The sequence below is a fragment of the Tenebrio molitor genome, chromosome 4 (assembly GCF_963966145.1).
Source record: "Tenebrio molitor chromosome 4, icTenMoli1.1, whole genome shotgun sequence".
Lineage (NCBI taxonomy): Eukaryota > Metazoa > Arthropoda > Insecta > Coleoptera > Tenebrionidae > Tenebrio > Tenebrio molitor.
Window position 1 is genome coordinate 3,146,815 of NC_091049.1, and position 22,289 is coordinate 3,169,103.

Genomic DNA, 22,289 nt, shown 5'->3' on the forward strand with positions numbered 1-22,289 from the left:
TAATATAAAGGTTGTGTTGTTGTTCTTTGTTTCTTGCTAAGAACAAAAAACTGTAAAACATTTTTACGCTTTGCTCTCCTCAATTTTCTGTTGTTCGCTTTGAACTTCGATATTTCTGTGGCACCGTCATGTTTTATTCGATCTGAATGTGCGCTGCGACAAATATTTTTCAATAGTAACAGCTACAGACACTGCATAACATACTCGGTGAGGGAAAAATGCCTCACATTTTTCCAATTTGACTCTAGATATAAGTTAATGTATTAACTCTCAACTGGTCTCTATGCAGAGTGATTCTCAAAATGTCTGTACAAGGTGACGTACGATTAATAATGAGCCCGATGGAATTGAAAATGCAACCCACAATACATTGGGAAGGTAAAGCTGGATATTTACCGCGTCCATATCCAGCTTTACCTTCCAAATGTATTGTGGGTTGCATTTTCAATTCCGTGGGGTTCATTATTACTCGTAAAATACCCTGTAATTTAGATTTTTTTGTCAAAATTCGAAAAAACAACAAGAGTCATCCGCTTCTGGCGGAAATTGCCCGCGAGGATGCGTCAGTTTTGTCGTTTCGTTCTCGTTAAAAATTCGGCCGGACGATCATCGAAAGGAGGAATTTTATCATGAATCATTTTCCCTCTAACAAAAATATAACCGTAACGGGAGTCCAACTGTTGTTATAGATATTGCGAAGGAATTATAAAAGAGTGCGTTGTAGTCGTATGAATGCCAGAGTGTTCGTCCTGAACCAACAGGACGAAAAATCGTTAGGGCAGAGACGGACCTGCACATTTGTCAAAGTTTTCTCTCCCACGAGAAATTATTAATTAACTGGCGGGGGTGGGGACGGGGACTTTGTCCCCCACGACATACGATAATTTGTCAAGAATTAGACGAGATTTTCCGAGGAGTTGGTGAAGAGTTTTTCCAATCAGTCGAAACGTCCCCGGAAAATGGCTAATTAAAACGTGAAAAAAAGCATCGTGGCAGGTGATTAATTCGACGAACTGGAGGAGGGATGCTTCACTCTTCTGTGCTTCTTCAATTTCTCTTCGTTACTGTCGACCGTTTATTTTTTAACATTTCTACTTTCCACGTTCTCAAAAAATATGTATTTTGAGGTTAGGTTTGATTCGACAACTTGCAGAAAAATTTTCACCAAAGGAAGTGAAAAGCACAGCCGCGGGAAATTTTATCTCCCATTACTTCTCCCTTTCTTGTTTCAAAATTTTGAGGGTTGCGACCATCGAAATGAAGCTTTTTAACACACATAGGTTTGCAGTCTTTGTTACGACTACTTGAAACAAAAACATTTATTCGAATAAATTGCAAAATGATATAAAGGTTGTGTTGTTGTTCTTTGTTCATTGCTAAGAACAAAAAACTATAAAACATTTTTACGCTTTGCTCTCCTTAATTTTCTGTTGTTCATGATTCGCTTTGAACTTCGATATTTCTGTGGCACCGTCATGTTTTATTCGGTCTGAATGTGCGCTGCGACAAATATTTTCCAATACAAACAGCTACAGAGACTGCATAATATACTCGGTGAGGGAAAAAAGGCCTCACATTTTTCTAAATTGATTCCAGAGATTCGTTAATTTATTAATTCTCTACTGGTCTCTATGCAGAGTGATTCTTAAAGTGTCTGTACAAGGTGATTCATGAGTATAATGAGCCCGACGCAATTGAAAATGCAACCCATAATACATTTGGAAGGTAAAACTGGATATTTACCGCGTCCATATCCAGTTTTACCTTCCAAATGTATTGCGGGTTGCATTTTCAATTCCGTAGGCGTAGAGTTCATTGTTACTCGTAAAATACCCTGTGGTTTGGATTTTTTTTTGTCAAAATTCCAAAAAAACAACAAGGATCATCCGCTTCTGGCGGAAATTGCCCGCGAGGATGCCTCAGTTTTGTCGTTTCGTTCTCGTTAAAAATTCGCCCGGACGATCATCGAAAGGAGGAATTTTATCATGAATCATTTTCCCTCTAACAAAAATATAACCGTAACGGGAGTCCAACTCTTGTAGATATTGCGAAAGAATTATAAATGAATGTGTTGTAATCGCATGAATGCGAGAGTGTTCGTCCTGATCCAACAGGACGAAAAATCGTTAGGGCAAAGACGGACCTGCAGGTTTGTCAGAGTTTTCTCTCCCACGAGAAATTATTAATTAACTGGCGGGGGTGGGGACGGGGTCTATGTCCCCCACGATATACAATACTTTGTCAAAGAATTAGACGAGATTTTTCGAGGAGTTGGTGAAGAGTTTTTTCAATCAGTCGAAACGTCCCCGGAAAATGGCTAATTAAAACGTGAAAGAAAAGCATCGTGGCAGGTGATCAATTCGACGAACTGGAGGAGGGATGCTTCACTCTTCTCTACTTCTTCTATTTCTCTTCGTTACTGTCGACTGTTTATTTTTTAACATTTCTACTTTCCACGTTTTCAAAAAATATGTATTTTGAGGTTAGGTTTGATTCGACAACAAAATTTTCACCAAATGAAGTAAAAATCACAGCCGCGGGAAATTTTAGCTCCCATTACTTCTCCCTTCCTTGTTTCCTAATTGTGAGGGTTGCGACCATCGAAATACAACTTTTTAACACACATAGGTTTGCAGTCTTTGTTTTACGACTACTTGAAACAAAAACATTTATTCGAATAAATTGCAAAATAATATAAAGGTTGTGTTATTGTACTTTGTTCCTTGCTGAGAACAAAAAACTATAAAAAAAATTTACGCTTTGCTCTCCTCAATTTTCTGTTCATGATTCGCTTTGAACTTCGATATGTATTGTGGGTTGCATTGTAAATTCCGTTGGGCTCATTATTACTCGCAAAATACCCTGTGGTTTAATTTTTTTTGTCAAAATTCGAAACAACAACAAGAGTCATCCGCTTCTGGCGCAAATTGTCCGTGAGGATGAGCCGGTTTTGCAGTTTTGTTCTCGTTAAAAATTCGGCCGGACGACCATCGAAGGGAGGATTTTTATCGTGAATTATTTTCCCTCTAACAATAATATGTATAACCGTAACGGGAGTCCAACTGTTGTTATAGATATTGCAAGGGAATTATAAAAGAGTGCGTTGTAGTCGTATGAATGCCAGAGTGTTCTTCCTGAATCAACAGGATGAAAAATTGTTAGGGCAAAGACGGACCTGCAGGTTTGTCAGAGTTTTCTCTCCCACGAGAAATTATTAATTAACTGGCGGGGGTGAGGACGGGGTCTTTGTCCCCCGTGACATACGATCATTTGTCAAAGAATTAGACGAGATTTTCCGAAGAGTTGGTGAAGAGTTTTTCCAATTAGTCGAAACGTCCCCGGAAAATGACTAATTAAAACGTGAAAGAAAAGCATCGTGGCAGGTGATCAATTCGACGAACTGGAGGAGGGATGCTTCGCTCTTCTCTGCTTCTTCATTTTCTCTTCGTTACTGTCGACCGTTTATTTTATGACATTTCTACTTTCCACGTTCTCAAAAAATATGTATTTTGAGGTTAGGTTTAATTCGACAACTTGCAGAAAAAATTTCACCAAAGGAAAAGCACAGCCGCGGGAAATTTTATCTCCCACTAATTCTCCCTTCCTTGTTTCAAAATTGTGAGGGTTGCGACCATCGAAACACAGCTTTTTAACACACATAGGTTTGGAGTCTTTGTATTACGACTACTTGTAACAAAAACAGTTATTTGAATAAATTGCAAAATAATATAAAGGTTGTGTTGTTGTTCTTTGTTTCTTGCTAAGAACAAAAAACTATAAAATATTTTTACGCTTTGCTCTCCTCAATTTTCTGTTGTTCATGATTCGCTTTGAACTTCGATATTTCTGTGGCACCGTCATGTTTTATTCGATCTGAATGTGCGCTGCGACAAATATTTTCCAATACAAACAGCTACAGAGACTGCATAATATACTCGGTGAGGAAAAAATTGCCCCACATTTTTCCAATTTGACTCCAGAGATTCGTTAATTTATTAACTGTCAACTGGTCTCTATGCAGAGTGATTCTCAAAGTGTCTGTACAAGATTTCTCACGAGTAATAATGAGCCCGACGCAATTGAAAATGCAACCCATAATACATTTGGAAGGTAAAGTATTGCGGGTTGCATTTTCAATTCCGTCGGGCTCATTATTACTCGTGAATCACCTTGTATTTGTATGTTTTGTTGTCCCATGAATGCGAGAGTGTTCCCAACTTCCCATTCGAGGAGTGGAAATTGAAAAGGGAAGGCCTGACCTGATCCGTGGCCCCGGAAACTGCGAAAAAATAACCGTTCCGGTCGAGCGGCACTCCGGACTCCGGAATATGAAGATCGAAGTCAAATTTTCATCGCCATTAGCGCGCGAAAAGTCCTCGTCCCGGGTGAAATATCTTCGGGGGTGCTTATCTTGGAAGCGCCGTCTTCGTTATTTCTTTCCGCCCCAGACACTCCAATTCGGCCGAATTAGAATTATTTATTTACGGCGGGGACAAACAATCAACGTTTCCTCGGGGGGCCCGGACCCAATTTACGGGTATTAGGGCGACGGCTCGGATGAGTTCGCGGTTTCCCCGTGAATCATTGATAACGTCGGTGTGGGGGTGGAGAAAGGTGCCTCGACGAACGTGGGGTTTACCTGGAAGGCCGAACACGTTGGCAAGCCCACGGGGGGCGCGTGCTGATGCGACGAGGCCGATGTTGACCCATAGTTGAGCTGGTAAGCCGTGTCCAGGATCTTCTTGTGGGCGGAAGCGTGGGCTCTGTACGCCGAGACGCTCAGCTTCATCGTTCGGGACGCCGCGACTAGCTCGCTGGTGGCGGGGACGGCCGCCCCACGACGTGGTCCCGTCCGCCGGGGTCGCCTGTCCGAAAGAGAAACGACAATGGTCTTAGAGAGAGCCCACAAAATACAACTAACACGTGACAACACCAATGACGAGCGTGAGCGAAAAATGAATCCCGCCTGACTAAAAGTTACAAGGCTTTTTAATTTTTTAACTAAAATCAATAAATACATTGGGCTTAGTACAGAGTAAGTTCATTACCGCCAAATATCTTTTTGCATTTAACGACCGGGGGAAACGCGTTCTCGCCAAGGCGACTTTTTCCAAAATGTATTCTATGATATTTTTCATTCTCTAGTCGTTCCTTGGAGTTCTCGTAGTTGGAGATGCTGCGCCATTGTCGATCGCCCTTGAGTAGTTGTGGTCCGGCGCAGAGCGCAAACTGCAGCCCCGCCACCCCTAGTTAATTTTTTTTTCTGATGGGGGAAATACGGACTGACCGGGTTATCGTTGACATCTTCCGATCAATCGCACGCACACACACGCATGCATGAGATTAATGTGGTTTTTATGTGTTGTCGATGATAAAAAAGAAAAAGTCGTATCGTACGAGAAGTAATAATAACCGATCCGAAGTCGTAAAAGTTGGAACTCTTATCGGCCATTATTGGTGTTTAATTTATTACGTGACGTGGATGCTTAGCGGCGTCGATGATGACGCCCACGTCCACATCGGACGCCCTCCGGCTGGGATTTCGTGGTGGAAATTGGATATCGACGCGGTCGCTCGGTCAGAAGTCGAAGGGACGAAAGCAAGAGGAACAACAAAGAGAAAAATTGTGATTTTATGTCCCTGTGTTGGAGAAGAGATGATCAAGCCGGAAGTGCAGCGTTCGGTCGAAAGAGAGGAAACCCTCTGCCTCGATTTTTCACCGGTCGGTTGAAAATTATAGATATTAAAAGCCATCCGTTAAGCGGGGTAAAAACAGCCCTCGAAAGTACTCAGTCCGGGGGTTGAAATTAATGGTGGTGGTTGTTAACGGCGATAAATTATGCCGGAAATCGCAAAAAGAGATAAGAGAAGGTTAAACAACAGATAAATAGGTCGGTCGAAGGGACAACAACGGGGTAGGTGGGGCGGGACAAGGGGTTGGGGAGACGGCGTCGGGTTGGGACAGGGATTAGCGTCTTAAAAACACCGGCGCTGATAAGGGATTTATATTTTTACGCTGCGAGTATTTTGGGGACGGAGCGAAATAATGACACGTTACTCCACTGTAAACAGATGTTTTACGCACTGAAAATAGCGAAACGTATACTCCATTTTTTTTTTAAATCAATTGTCAAAGTGTTGTCATGTTGGTATAAGCCCCTGGTTATTTGATAGTTATTAGATTGGCAACGTAAAATGTCAACTGTATGTCAGTCATTTTGATGTAAAGGCGCTTGCGCTATTGAAGGCGCAATTACATTTAAATAAAAATACAAAGTTAAATGAGTTTCCGAAAACAAGGATCTAACACAACGAGAAAAATTGGCTATGATTAGATTACGTGAAGAAATGCAGACAGAAAAACCGACCATGCTAAATTGCAGTAAAGATGCACACATCATATTCGAGGTATTTTCTTTTAATATATGGGTTCGTCACTGCGAGGAACTGATTGGAGAGGACTGGAAAAAATGGATGGGAAATCTACCAATTGAGGACATTCCTCTTCCGCAGAATCATATTCGGAAGACGACTGGGGGTTAGATTCCGAAAATGAATAGGTAAACTGCTTATATAACCTATTAAATAAATTCCCATTTTCCTGTATATGTTAAGTTGCACTTTTTAGTGTGATTATCGTCTTTATTTCTTGTCTTTTGGTATAAAATTGGTTACACCTGAAACTTTTCTGACATTTGAAAATTACTGATATAACCTCAAACCTGATCTAGGGAGATTTTACGATAGAGGTGTCCCGAAACGAAAAGTTTTAGGGTGGTACAGCCTGGTCTTTGAGGGAATTTTGACATTGACAATTGATTTTTATACCTACCGAGTGATCAAAAAGAAAACAAATCAAGACTGCTACCTCAACTTTTGTTGTAATGAAACGGTTGTCTTGCACAGTCGTTTTACTGGTTGCCTACCTTTCGAACAAATAAGTATTTCATTCCACATCGTCGTCAACGTATTAATAAAAGTGTAAATTTCGCTCTAAATCGGCGCACTTGTGTCGTTAATTGAAAGCATGTTTTTTTTTTAATTAAGCTCAACAGGGATTTCTTGTTTATGAATTCATTACGTTGTCTCCAGGCGTCGAATTAATCTGCAAATTAACGTTTAACAGACGGTAAATGCGGCCACGTAAAATGTTTACCGTAATTGAAATTTCTACGGGAAAAATTGATGGGGGTTAATTTTAATTTAATTCTGTTGCTCGTTAAGAAGACCTAAGGGTTGGAGAGTGTCAGTTGAAGTTTGCGACGGGATTGGTGAATACGGCGGTAGTGTTAACAATCGTAATTAAACTAGCATTTAACTGTTTACGGAAGATTTAATGGGACCGGTAGTGTGGTGTTCACCTAAAGAAAGTTTAATGGGAGTTGCTGTGCTTTTGTACTGACTGGGATGTTAGTGAATTTTTAAATTAGTTTAAACTGCATTTTAACGTTAACAAACGCAATTACTAATATGATTGCTTTATTTTGTCCTACGGTCTTTCGGGTTCTTGATTACAGTTTTCTTTAAACATAAATTCGGAATTAGAGTAGGCTTTGATTTTATTTTGAAGTTGGCAACATGGAATTTTTAAAGGCACATCAGTGACCTTGGACAGCACAATACACGTGTTTAATCGTCTATTACCAACCGTTAATTGACAAAATATATAAATCACAGCCCACTCTAATTCCGAATTTATTTGAAGGCACGGTAGCATTTTCAAAAAAAATATTCCCATCCCCCACCCCTTTCCTCCTGTGTTCTCTCCCTCCCCTTCGTTTCTACAAAGCTATTTCTGTTGCTCTTGGTCCTCCTCCATTCTTTTAACGCCTTTACTGCTTCCTTCTTCAATTGTTCACACTTTTTGTCCCACCACTCATTTTTCTTTCTTGTTCCTTTCGCTCCCTTGACTATTACTTCCTTTTTTGTCGTTGCTTTTTCAATTACTTTTTTCAGTTCTACCGCCATTTTCTGTACTTCTTGCTTTTGGAACCTGTCTTTTTCTAGTCTCTTCCTATCCTGTTCTACTCCTTGGTCATCCCATATTTTTATTGTCACCTTCTTCTACTCTTCTTTTATTCTTCCTTTCCCTCTTTCTTCATGGTTCATTTCTTCTATACTCTACTCTTTCTCCTATTTTTTTCCTATTCTGAATTCTTCTACTATTTCCCATGCTTCTTCGTTTACTATTCTGTAATCTATCACTGTTTCCCCTCTGCTACCTATACAGGGTGTTTTTGAAATGCGTGCACAAATTTTAACCACGAGCTACTGGCTTCACGTAAAAAAATATCTAAAAAATTCTGTCAAAAAATAAAATGCAAAGTAACTTATAGGAAAAATGCTTTAAAACAAGGAAACCGCATTGGTGTACGTTTTATAAAATATGATATACAGGGTGTATTTTTAAAATGTGCCGAAATTTTACCTACGAGGTTGTGGAACAACGTAGAAGACTAAAAGCAATTTAAAAAAATTGTAGCTCAAAAATTAAATGTCATTTTATTTTTTGACATAGAATTTTTTTGATATTTTTTCCGAGTACTACATGAAGCCAGTAGCTCGTGATTAAAATTTGTGCACGCATTTCAAAAACACCCTGTATAGGTCTATTCCCCTTCTTCGTCCCCTTGTTTGTTTCCATTCAATACTTCCCATCCATTTTCTTCAATCTATTCCATCAGTCTCTTCTCCTCTGCATTTTCCACCTTGTCTTTGGATTTTCTTTTTCCATCCCCCCTTTCCTCTTCCCAATTTCTTGCTCCCCTTTCTCCTATTTACCTGTTAAAGTCCCCTCGCAAGAACATACAATTTTCTCTGTTCTCTCTTATTGTTGTCTTCATCTCTTTGCTGTATATTGTCATCATTTTCCACTATTTGTTGCCTATATGTACGTTTCTTTTCATACATTCTTCTTCTTCTCCCTTTTCTTGTCTCTTTTCTTTAATCCCTAATTTCACTCCTATTATTATTCCCCCGGCAGCTTTTCCTTTCTTCTTTCCTCGTTGTTTCCTATTTGTATTCTTTTTGTAACAACTTTTCTATTTTTTTCCAGCTCCGTTTCTCTACCCATGTTTCTACCAGACCCACTATCTCATATTGTCTCACATAGTCCCAGCATTTTTCTTCTTTTTTTCTTAAATCTGCCACGTTCCAATATAATACCCTCATCTTTGCCGTCTTCGTTATCTTTTTTGCTTCTTCCCTCCTCTTCGTATCTTCTCTCTTGTGTTTCCCTTTGTGCTTCTTTTCCGGTTGCCATTTTCTTTAGCCATCTACCCTTTTCTATTTTCTTTGTCTTCGTTTTCTTCATCTCATCTTCCTCCCGTACTGAAAAACTTCTAATCTTTACCTTTCTTCATTCCCTCCATTTTCCTATATCCCACTTTTACTTCTTTCCCTTCCCTTCTTTCTTCTTTCGCGATGGTTCTTAGTTTCTTCTGCATCTTTCGTTCTTGTTTTGTGAGGTCATTGCCTATGAATATCTTCTTTGTTTCCTTCTTTTCTCTCAGTTTTCCCTTTTGCTTCATCACTTTTTCTTTCCCACCCACTCCTCCATTTCCACTTCATTCTTGTTTATATTATAACAATTTTTGACTTTAGTTTCCTCTTGCTTTCTTTTATAAAATTGTCAATGTCTTCTTTGATCTGCTGCTTGCTCTTTCCTTCACCTCTACATCCTGTTATCACAACGTTATTTTTTCTTCTTCTCCTTTCTACCTATTTCATTTTCCTTTTAAGCTGTGCTACTCTCTCTACCAGGCTGTTTTTTCTTCCGCCCATTTCTTTTCTTTATTTTTAAATTCTTCCCTCACTCGTTCGATTTTTCTTTCGACTTCTTGTTTCTCTTTTCGCATCTCCTTTATTTCCACTTTCATTTCCTTCAACTTTTCTAGTATCCTTTCCATTTCCCTACCTATTTTCTTCTCCACTTCAAATGATCTTCTTGTTTTCTTCCTTACTTTAAATACCTCCTCTTCTTTGCTTCCTGTCCTCCCTTTCCTTGTTCTTTTCCTTTCTTTCTTTTCTTCCGTATCCAGACTTCCTCGGCAAAAATATCGACTTCTACCTTTTTGCTCGTAGGCCTGCTCTTTGTCTCATAGATGTCGCTGCTTTTTTCTTTATTTAATTCGTCTCTTATTTTGTCTATTTTCTTCCTCCCCACCCCATTTAGCCTCTTCCTACCTTACTTTGGTACTTCTCCTCTCCTCCTTTACTGGTATCTCTAATTTTTTACAAAGTATTCCAAAATTATTGTGGTGACGTAGTGTGCTTGGATCGGAAAAAATAGTTTGCCACCTTTCGACGATAAGGTCCCGCACTACACTACACCAAACATGACCTCCAAGTCGCTGTCAAGCGTCAAATATCATTTCTGTCATTCATTGCCCTTTGTCAAAACTAATTGATGTTCATTTTTGCCCATTGCTCAAATAAAAAAACAATTAATCCACTTAAAAATGAACCATAAAATGTGAGTAAAATCTGATGCCGCCGTAACTTTGGCGGAAGTTGTGTCTAACACCGTCAATTTAAATTTAAACCGCCGTTTCGGGGGAACGGCCATAAACTTCATTTACAGTCGCGACGTTCCCGGGAACATTTAATCCCTGATAATGAAGCTGTCCGGAACGAAACACCGCCGCCATTCACGAACCGTGTCATTAAATTTTACAATTTATTTGACGGGGACGGTTTGCCTCATCGATCGAAACACAAACATCATTAGCAAACTGTTTGCTCAAAAAAAAAAACCCGATTTATTTGTTTAGAAATCTGGTGCGGGACTTCATTGTAGAAAAATCCGACACGTTGAGAAATCATCTCGGCCCCTTTCGTTATGTTTGCTGCATTTGCCTAACACAAGTTGTTTCGTTTTTGTCGAGCAAACAATCCGCCATTTGCATAATTCGTCAGCGTCGGCATTAGCGTTGCTGCGTGCTGTACTACATCGCATTAGGCTTCGCCTGTTGTAATCTCGTTACGTGGGTGTTTGGAATTATGTTAATTAATGCAGTTATTGGCGATTTTTTGTCGTCGACGATTGGTCTACACTTTCATTAAGAAGTTAACGCAACGCCAACTAACATTCTCGCTGTGCGTTGAAATGAAAGTTTTGAGTTAATTATAAGTTTTATTACAAGGGACGGTTGTTAATTCACTTTGTAATGGACCCATAACTTGATAGGGTATTATTGGATTATTAGTAAATTAATTAAGAGTACTAATTAACGTTGTTAAACTGGTCGCCTAGATGAATTGATTTCAATTAACATTTTCATCAACGTCCCACTAGGGAAGTCTAAATCGAGACGACGTTTTCAATATCGCAAACCGTAAAGAAACGTATTTTTAATCGTCAATGGACGTTAACGTTTAATTCACGTGGACTGATGACGTCGTTTTAAATTAATTAAACGCTGCCGGACTTTGACGATTCGGAAATTAAATTTGCATTTATTTTTATCAAGACTTCACCCTGCCAAGGTAAAAATCCAATTTAGATGTAAATTTGATTAAGCGATTTACATGAAATTATTATTTCCACTAAGATGTTTTTTATCGATGTTTTCGTGTAAACGGGTCAAGGTGAATTCGTCTACACGTAATTAATGAATGGGTCATGTTTTATCTAGTTGAGAATGATCAAAGCGTGAATAAGACTCACACGTTAATGAAAATTGCCTTTGATTAAATATTAATTTGGGTTGAGGAGTGATTACCTACTTTAAGGTAATAGTCTTAGCGCGAGTCATTAATTAGTTAAATTATGGCGTGAATTCGGAGAAACTTTCAAATCGGTTCAATTGGAAGAATAATTCGCTGGTTTAAGACGTTTTTACATTTCACTTAAATATTACACAAATTTACATTACCCTCTACATTGTAATTTAATTATAATTGTTTATCAGAATCCTTTAAGAAAGTTTATTTTAAATAATGGAAATTTACTCGACATTAACACCATGGCTCAATTTATCTCTAATGAAATTGTTTAACAACAAATTTTGGCAATTTGACATTGTTTTTATTTAATTTAGTTAGAACAATTTGACAATATTCATTTATCAGTAGCAAAAGTCGCATTGGCGTTTTTATTATGTATTAAAATATTTAAATTTAATTTAATTTAATTCGAAATGGTTAAAGAGGAATTCTAATTTAGTCCTTAATTATTCATTTACATTAAAATTTACTTTAACTAAGGGCAAAATCAACATTAATTACATCATTCTTGCATTATTTAGTCACAACAATTAAACGCAAATTTACGTGACATTAAGAAATTTAGTTGGGAAGAGTTGTTCAAAAGCAGAATCCGCTATTTTTTTCTTTCTGAGATGAACCATTAGCGGAAATAAGAATTTAAGGGTTAAAAAAAAAACGTAAACCCGGTAAGTTGTTGATCGGAATTTACCATTAATTTAGTACAGAGTGTCTATAAATGAATGTAGGAGGATCCTAGTAGGCGTTGAAAGTTTGCCGACTCTTTTACCAGAAATCGAATAATGTTAGTATGATCTACGATATGCAACCCCTAGAACAAATTGGTTGTGCTGATTGTCTAGCTTAACAAAACAGATGCTTTACAAAGAAAATGAAAAATAAAATAAAATAAAATAGTGAAATGCATTATCGATAGGTCTCAACACTCTCAACAAATTACGTATTTATTGTACATTTAAGAAGAAAGTACTCGTAAATAACACTCTCCGGTGTTGCATGATTTGTTTTACAAAACCGGAGTACTTAGAAAGATGCTTATGAAAACTAACAGAAAAGTGTCACAATTTAACGATATGTTCATATTTCACATACGTTTTTAAAATAAATATTCGATTTTGGACTACTTTCCCCCATTCCTTCAAGTCCGTGACAACATCCCATGGACATATTTTTGCTTTGACACGAACTGGCACAAGTGACCTTGGCGCTCTTCAATCATTCAACGTCGCAGAAAAAAATATTTGCTTCTCGAATTTTCAGCGAGTTGTCTCGTCCCCCATGTTTATTTTAAACATGATCGATTCGAAGAAAATACTGGTGCGATTGTTATCGCCGCGGGTAATAAAGTGTAAGTACATTTGTGTCACATTTAGCATCTGAGACTAGCATTTCGAGACTAAAGCAAATACGAGAAACGAGAGCAATGTTATTAACACGAACGTACGTTTAAGAAACTAAAAATTCTCATTTTGAGATATGTATTAGCGACGCCATTAAGATGATAGTTGGCCATTTATACAGGATATTTCACGAGTGATAATAAACCCGATGGAGTTGAAAATGCAACCCACAATACATTTCCAATGAAAAGCTGGATGTTTTAATTTCCATGTCCAGCTTTTCATTGGAAATGTATTATGGGTTGCATTTTCAATTCCGTCGGGCTCGTTAATCATTATCACTCGTGAAATGCTCTGTATAGTAAGTTTCATAAAATGTTATGTTCGACACAATACACCGAATTTTAAAATTGTAACATTTTTGTTCAGTTTAGTTAATAATCCTGGTATTCTGGTAAATTTGACTCAATTTTATTATTAACTAGCTGACCCGACAGACGTTGTCTTGTCCAAATTTCAATACCTAAATTTGTTAGTGATCGTTTTGTGAATTTGCGAAAAGCTATTGGAAATGTGTAAACAAAGTAAAAATGAAGAATTTTACATGGGAGATGAATTCTATTGCTGAAATGCTGGAAATGTGTGATGTGCCTGGAATGTGATCGAGTTGGAACCACGCGGTTTTGTTCCAGAATTTAAGTCACAATTTAATTAAGTCACAATTTTATGTCCAAACAAATGATTTATTTTCTTCCATTAAATTTGAAATCACAGTTAATCTCAAGCAGTTTTATTGGGTGATTCAAAATGATTGTGAATAAGTATTGCAACTATGTACGAAAATGTATGTGGCAACTGTGTGAATGGGATAGAGTTGACATTTGTATGACATTTCATTAGCGTGCATTTGATTGTTTTAATTCCATTACACATTGATTTGACAACTTTCAAAATTGCGCGACTATGAACTGTCAAAGAAATGTCAACTCTATCTTACCCACACAGTTGCCACATAAATTTTCGTACCTAGTTGCCAGATTTATCCACAATTATTTTGAATCACCCAATATTTACATTTCGATTGCAAGATCGATGCTCCAGTAAACAATCCGATTGGTTTGATTCCCAATTTCACAATCAGCTGTCAAATGACATTTGTGCATGTTGGCATATAAATTGGAATAGAAATAAAACAACTACATTTATTGGACATATCGCGAAACAACACAAAAGTAAAAGCAAATGTAATTTTATTTTAATTTACTGGACTGCGTTTTTCCAGATTTTTCTTCAAATCTTCCAGATTTTTTTTCAATTGGAAACAAAAAAAAAAAGCAACAAGCAAATATGCAGCTCCTGTCAGTTATGATCGTGAGTGCATACAAAAATTATAATTTTTGAAATTTGTCCGAATTTTCCGACTTTCCTTTGTAATTGTCCCGAATTTGTTTTTCGAAAACTTATCCAAAACCCTAACAAACAAAACCAAAAAAGAATTACGCATAGCCATCGTTCGAATCCTGAGTTATGATCTTGAGTTCATTCAAAAAAGCACTTTCAGTTTTTCCCGAATTATTTTAATTTAGTTTTTCCAGATTTTTCTCCAAATCTCAGATTTTTTTTTCTATTGAAAACATTCAATAAAGTTATTTCCATCCGAACAAAAAAAAAAGAATTAATCAAATATGTCTTTCCTATCGTCAGTTATGATCGAGAATGCATACAAAAATTATCATTTTTGCAGTTTGCTCGAATTTTCCGACTTTTCTTTATAATTGTCCCGATTTTTTTTTCCTGAAAACTTTTTCACGACTATAACGAACAAAACAAAAAAGAATTATGCATATCCATCACACAAATCTCATAGAAAAAAGCACTTAAAGTTTTTACCGAATTTTCGGGGCAACTTTTCCAATTTTTCTTTACATAAAAACCTCATACGGATTATTACGAACATTAAACAAATCGGTCCAGCCGTTCCCATAGAAAAAAGCACTTTCAATTTTTCCCGAATTTTCCAATTTTCCGGGCAACTTTTCCAATTTTTTTTCCCATAAAAACCTTATTCGGACTATCGCGAACATTTTATAAAAAGAATTAGCCAAATCGGTCCAGCCGTTTTCAAGTGATGCCCTTACCAAGGAACTTCATTGCATTTTTATTATATACAGGGTGTCTCAGCTAAGACTTTCGAGCCTAATATCTCGGTTATTTGCCAACGGATTTTTATGAAATTTAAAATGCAGATATTTTAGATTGTGAGGGTTCAATTAGTAATAATAAAATTACCTCAAGTTAAAAAATGTAATTTTAACACATGTTTCCTTTATCGAAAATTATGCGCGATTATTATTAGATTGTTAAACATTAAAAAATAGGGGTCTACACAAACAATTAAGTAAATCACTTGTCTGATTCAACGAAAAGATTAGATTTTGTCGTTAAAAATTTAATGTAAAATTTGAAGGTATTTGAGCAGTTACCTTTTGAAACAATTGATGAAAAGATTGCCAAGCAACATTTTGTACACCCTTTAAAGTCTGTCAAAATTGGGCGCGCTTTATTAGAAAACGTCAAATTGTGAAAATTTATTGAAAATACTCTAAAAATAGACTACAGCGGCAGAAATTTCAATATTGTTGTAAAAGGAAAAAAAATTTGCTTATGGAGAGTGTCGTAAGAACTCGTGGAACACTATCCAAATGTAGACTTTACAAAATGTAAGGTTAAGAGAGTCGTCAATTTATTTGAAGACACAGGAAGCGTACGTGAACTAAATTACCTTGCTAAAATATTCCGATCGTGTTTTAGTCCTTTATGGAAGAATTAAAGCATCCAGTATAATAAATTACGTCCAAATGTTGTCTTTAACTTTGTAAGTGTTTGTAAGGTTAGCAAGATAAACGTCAAATATGTCACCTGCGCTTCTGCGAAAAGGGATGACCAAAATTCTGCAAAATTGCGCGTTTCTTTCATACGCGTCTACGTTTTTGCATTTGCAGCCACGTTTAACACAGTTTTTTGCTTTTTTCTTGCAAACCAGACGTCTTTCAAGGACGAGTTTTTCCCTACAGCATTTTTTATTGACGATCAATTTTTTATGCAAATTTTAATTGATTCAACATTTTAAAAAGGCATGTAAAAAATTACGTTTTTAAGACTTGGGTGATTGCATTATACAGGGTATAGATTAATTAAATTGATTACATCGTCTAATTCGTATTTTGGGAATGAAATGAATGAAACACATTTTGGAAAAGTTTGATTTATTAAACCAATAAACTGAGTTGATAACGAAAATTTCCTCGTCTTAATTTTCTTATTCTTATTTTTATTAAAACCGACAAATACTGTACCGTAAGGCTGTTGCCTAGTGGTTGACCAAGCAATGGTAAAGCGCGCTAAACGGATTCTAATTATTTTTCCACAGTTTTATGTTTGAAGCTATGGTGATTATATTTTTTGTTAAACATTAACGTATCTGACAGGGCTACTGTCTCAGTTTTTTGAAAAATCGCTTTATTCTTTATAAAAAAATTAATAACGTTTTTCAGTAATTCTAGTTATTTTTGCTCAATTTTTCATTTAGAGATTATTTAAAAAGTGCATTGGATTCAGAAGAACGTATCTCATGGGGCTACTGTCTCAGTTTTTGGAAAAACAAATTAGATTGGAAGCAAAAAAATAAACAAAAGCCTCAACAAAACGCGTAAAATTCGGTTATTAGGCAGTCCACTATACTTCTCAACTACCTGGAGGTCGTAAACTCGGGTTGACATAATCACTACTTAACGCCCGCAATGCAACTTTTGTTGGGAAGATACTTGCACTGGGCTCACGGGAACATCCTCGGGGCAGAGCCGGCGTGCCGCGATGGTCAACTTATGAATAAAAGTAAAATATACCTGTAAAGGAGATGGTCGGATTGCGACGGTGCGGTGGTATCATTTGGATAAAAAGATTGTCATAATCATAACCAATCACTAATTATAATAATTCTTCTTACAAAAATACGATGCACAATTCGAATGATTTCCGAAAATATGGTTAGGGCTGTTTAATATATCGGTTTTTAAATACTCAATTTTTTGCGATAGAGGGATATTTTGACATTTACGATATTTAATAGCACTTGTAACAGCGATTCTAAACTTTAAAATATTGTTACGCAAGAAATTTCTAATTTGAAAATCGACTCTAGGCATTTTTCCTATTTCTCTAATTTTGTTACAGTAGTTTCGCATTATGTGATTTCTGCATTCGATTTTTTCTATGAAACAATGTGGACCGTAGGGCATCGACTCTTTTATCTTTTTGCAAACACTACTATCTCCATCTCCTATGATTTTAGTATATTTTAAATTATGCATAGCTACAGAATTTTTAAAACCTTCTAAAATAATAGCTGTTTCCATTGATGTTGATGTGCTTTTCCAATTTTTAAAACATTTATGTGATGGTGCTTTTTTTTTAATTTAGCAAATTTTTCGCTTATTCTGCAGTACTTATTTTTAATACCTACATACATATAACACTTTTTTTGATCGAGCACCAATTATAGAAGCTACTCCTGACAATGCATTATAATTCGTTTTATAAGAGCGTTTACTCCATGCTCCGTCAACAATGACTGTAATCATGCCTACTCCATTTGAATCAACTTCTCCCGCTTCTAGCGCTAACCTAAGTTCTTCTTGCCCTGCATCAATCATCTCATTTATTGCAACTTCTTTAACATTATTTAATACTTGATTTTCTACAGCAAAATATGTTGACGAGCTCATCCATGGGATATCTAATGCTGCAGATAAATAGGAAAATTGAGTAAAACCGGCACCCATCGCAATAATTCCACATACTGCCAATTTATTAATTTCCGAAGAATCGGTGTCGGGTTCACTACTAAATGTCCCTTCCAAGCCGCAAATAGTACATTTGTAACTGAAATAACTTTTTAAACCATACCGTTTTTCATTGATAATATCTACATCATAGAAACTGCAATCGAAACCTTGGTGTTTAATTGATTTTAATGTCAAAAATAAGTGATTTATGTCAACAATTCTACGACCTGTCAACTGAAATTTAGTCTCATTTGGAGAATTAGCACTTTCTTGTAAAAAAACATCGTCATCTAAATTTTCTAAACTATTATTTAAACTTATATCAATATCATTGTTGAAATTAGCAATATTGTCTATATGTTCAGCTGTAAAAACACTTTTAGAACCTTTTCTTTTTTTTTAATTTTTCTTTTAATTTCTTTTCTACTTTTCCGCTTTCTTGAACAAGCAACATGTTTTTTACTTTCTTGCCCCATTTAAAAGCAATAATAAAACTTAATTCTATTTTCAAATAATAAAATAAAATTAATGCATGTTTATAAACTTTTCTATCCCCATTCTTTCCAATCTGGAAGCCGTTGTTGGTCAGTTGGGCCGAACTACCTGTGTCTAATGTCGAGTAAACGGCCAAACTGTAGGTAATTAGTTGTTCTCAGTAAAGATTCAATATTGAATATTAGCACCCCTACTAATTTACACAGAAACTAGGTAAATACCTATCATCTTTTTCAATAAACGTCTGAGTGGATAGATTCTGACAGGGTTCCAAGTATTTCTGGCAAATGGAGATTTTTTCTGGAAATTATTTGTGCAGGTAATGAAAACAGGCGCTATTGTAATCCTATCTTTCTTATATAGAGATATAGTATAGCATTTTGGGAAGACGTCACGATTTTCTTTCTCGTTTTCTCCTGTTTGAAATGACAGAAAAAAATGCGATGCGATGCACCAACAGTGGTGCAAATGACCTGACCTGTTACTATGATAACTCATATGAAAGTTAATGCCCCATGTGTGCGATTTGCACCACTGATGTTCAATCCAACGTGAACAGTATACTGTGAGCGACAAAAGTATGGAATAAATTCATTAAAAATTAAACAATATTTTTTTTCAAAAAAATCTTTGAACAGGTCAATTTTAGTTTATGAAGAAATTCTCCCTGTTTTAGTTTTATCTAGTTTTATCCCTGCACCCAATCAAAATTAAAATTTCTATACGTTTGATTGTTTGATTTACCTGCTTGATTTTTTGACTTGTTTTTCTTCGTTGTAAAATTTATTTTTTCCAACTTTATAATTTTTTTTCTCAAAAATTTCGTTATGTACGTTACTGTCATTTAGACAATTAAAAGGGCTATCAGAATCAAGAAAAAAAATAGGGGTTTTTTATTTAAAAAAACTATGGATGACGTCATAACTCGAAAACAAATGACTGCTTGGAATTTTCTTTCATACTAAAACATGTATTGTTATAAACTAAAATTGACTTGTCCAAAGATTTTTTTGAAAAAAATTTTGTTTTATTTTTTAGGAATTTATTCCATACTTTTGCCGCTCACTGTATATACTTTATTCACGTTGAGTTGAACATTTCAAGGTCAAATAATTTATTTTTTTGGCTCTGTAATTATGTTTTGTAAATAGTGACATGCAGCTAATCAACGTAATGCGAATTTAGCAATCCTCAACGTGAACGGTGTTTACCTGCATGTCACTATTTAGAAAACATAATTACAGAGCCAAAAAATTAAATTATTTGACCTTGAAATGTTCCACTCAACGTGAATAACGTTTATTATGTTTCAAATTTGTTGACAATTGCTTCGAAAGGTTATATTTGTAATCAACGTAATAAGTGAAAGAAATTAAAAATTGTCAAATTGACTGGAGCATAAAATAACCGCACAGTAACCAACAATAAATAAATCATTCTTTAAATTAATTTTCTGGAAGTAAGAGATTAAACCACTAAAGAACACAGATACCTCCAACCTTCAAGAAAATCTAAAATTTGCCAACAGATTTGTTCACAGTAGGAAGATTTACTGTTCTTGTAAAATGCTAATTTTATGACTGACGGGTCTCGAGAGGGTACCTGCTGCAGTGTTTGACCGATCCAAGAATTCTGAATACTTCTGCAACTTGAACTACACCTCACCCAAAAGTTTTATTACTGTGCAACAGCCGTAAGTTATGTTTTAATTACACCGGTGCGCTTTACGTTTTAACCACTAAATTATCACATTTCCACCAATTCCTTTAATCCGCGCAGTTGCCCAAATTTCCATGTACACTGTAAACGATAAAAAAAATCATCACATCCGAATTACAAAGAACATAAATTTACATTAAGCTTCGGCGGCGATAAAGACGCGTTCCGTGAAAGTTTTTCCGTGAATTCTTTCTTTTCCAGTCTGACGTTTTCGCCGAACTTTCCCCTCGTACAACGTTATTTTTCATGCTAATTTAAATTTGACTCGGACCAGTAGCGCCGTTCAACCAACGCATTCACCAAAGTCGATTGGTGTTCGATCAAAGCATTAACATTTTCATTAACCCGCGAGAAAAAAGAATACGTTTCGTTTGGAATAATTTGTTGTCGACAAGAGAAACCGTCGCCTGCCCCTTCTTGTAAAGAGCAACATCTGCGGGCAATTAGGCCGAATCGGCGTAAACAACGCCGACAAATCGGCGTCGAGTGGCCACTTTACGTTGAAAGCTTATCGAAATCAAAGCTCGGACGTCCGTTGAGCGCAAACATCGAGAGGGCCAGCACAAAGCTTTATACCTCCGATCACAAATAATTCGCGTGCGATCCAGGTTCGAATTAATTAATTAGGACAAGCTGGAGTGAGTGGGCGTAACGAGGGTGGAAAAAATTCCAAGACGAGACACGCACGCACGCACGGCGCAGCTGGGGCAGACGCGGAACTAATTTATCCTCTTATCGCTCAAAGAAATTCCGCAAATCGATCGGTTCGACTGGAAAAATTACACAGTTATCCGAACGGAAGCGCGAAACGGTGCGACCCGGTGATTTATGCGCGACTGGAAGCGGGACGACGGTGAATACAAGTGGCTGGCGCCATCTGTTGTTGACCAAAGAATAAACTGTGATAGGTTGATGGGAAGGTCACCGGCTTTTAATGGGTTCAAGGATTCTAGTGTTTAAGACGGATATAAGGAAGCCTTACTACTTCCGGGTTACAATAGGGGTCGCAAATGTGTTAATTTCAATCTACAGTGTGTCCCATGTTGGACAATTTCAAGTTTCAGTTCAGTTATGAATTTATTTTGGAACACTGGGTATACTACGTCCTCACTCGTGATTATACTTAACTTGCATTCAGTTAAAATACCTGGTAGGTGCATTAAGGTGAAGCACCATTTAATGTTGTTGCTTAATTAACGACGCTCTGCGTTCTGTCTTTATTAATAAATCCGTACTTAGTGCAATGTAAAGTCAAGTTTTAATTAAGTGTCGCTAACTGAAGCTGTTAACAATCTCGTCGAAAGCGTTGAGCATTCACAGATCGTACAAAACTCCTACTCTTAATTTCATAAACTAAATTTTAACTGTTCAGTTTTAATTCCAAGACAGCCAAAGATCCCTTATTAGCTGTCCTTGACAGTTTGAAGTAAAAATGTCTTCTTGGTGAATTTTTCTAATTTTGTTCTTGGTGGAACGAAAGTGTTGACCGCAAAGAAAGAAATTCGTTTTAGAACTTTAGGTTCGGTGCGTGTTGTTGTTGTCGTGATAAATCCAATAAGGAAGTTGCATCCGTGTCAAGTTCTCAACAACTCCAAGAAAAGAAGTAGTCCAAGAGCGAACCCCGGAGAAACTCCAGCGCCCCAAAAACGTACGATTCCCTAAATCACCCCGACAAACATCAAAACAAAATCATAAAACATCTGAATGTATCAATTTTTTACTGATCTCGGAGGCAAAATGGCCGCCGCATCGATTCTTCCCGAAGATGAGGAAAAAAAAAGAAAGCGACCCCGTCATCTGTTCATCTTCTCACTTCGCCTCGCACCAAAAATAACACATAATTGGGAAGGACGATGAATAATAAAAAGTCCTGCGGTCTGCGTCGGCGGCGTGAACACGTCGCCATGACTACCAAAAAAAAAAGAGAAAAAGGGGCAAGCGTGGGGCACGTGCAGCGACCGCGTTTTCCTTTTGCAATCGGAAATCGAACACTTTGTATGATTCGAGCGAGGACCGGATGAATAGATGGCGTTGGCCAAAAAAGAACGAGAGGGAGAAATGGTGGAGGCGCCGGGGAAGTCCCCGCGCCGCGAACAATCGCCGGCGAGGGTCCTCGAGCCCGCGGTCCCCTTCAAGGTCGACTCCTGGGGGACCTCGACCATCT

At 36.9% G+C, this 22,289-nt stretch overlaps 1 protein-coding gene across 3 annotated transcripts in view; it reads right to left on the bottom strand.

The window, feature by feature from the left end:
- The window catches only part of Cngl (Cyclic nucleotide-gated ion channel-like), a 90,445-nt gene that overhangs the window by 68,010 nt on the left and 146 nt on the right, over window positions 1–22,289 (bottom strand). For all 3 annotated transcript variants that reach the window (XM_069046030.1, XM_069046028.1, XM_069046027.1), the window contains exon 2: window positions 4,640–4,865. In XM_069046030.1, coding sequence (XP_068902131.1) covers window positions 4,640–4,789 — 150 coding nt within the window. In that variant the 5' untranslated portion in view covers window positions 4,790–4,865. The remainder of the gene's footprint in view (window positions 1–4,639; window positions 4,866–22,289) is intronic.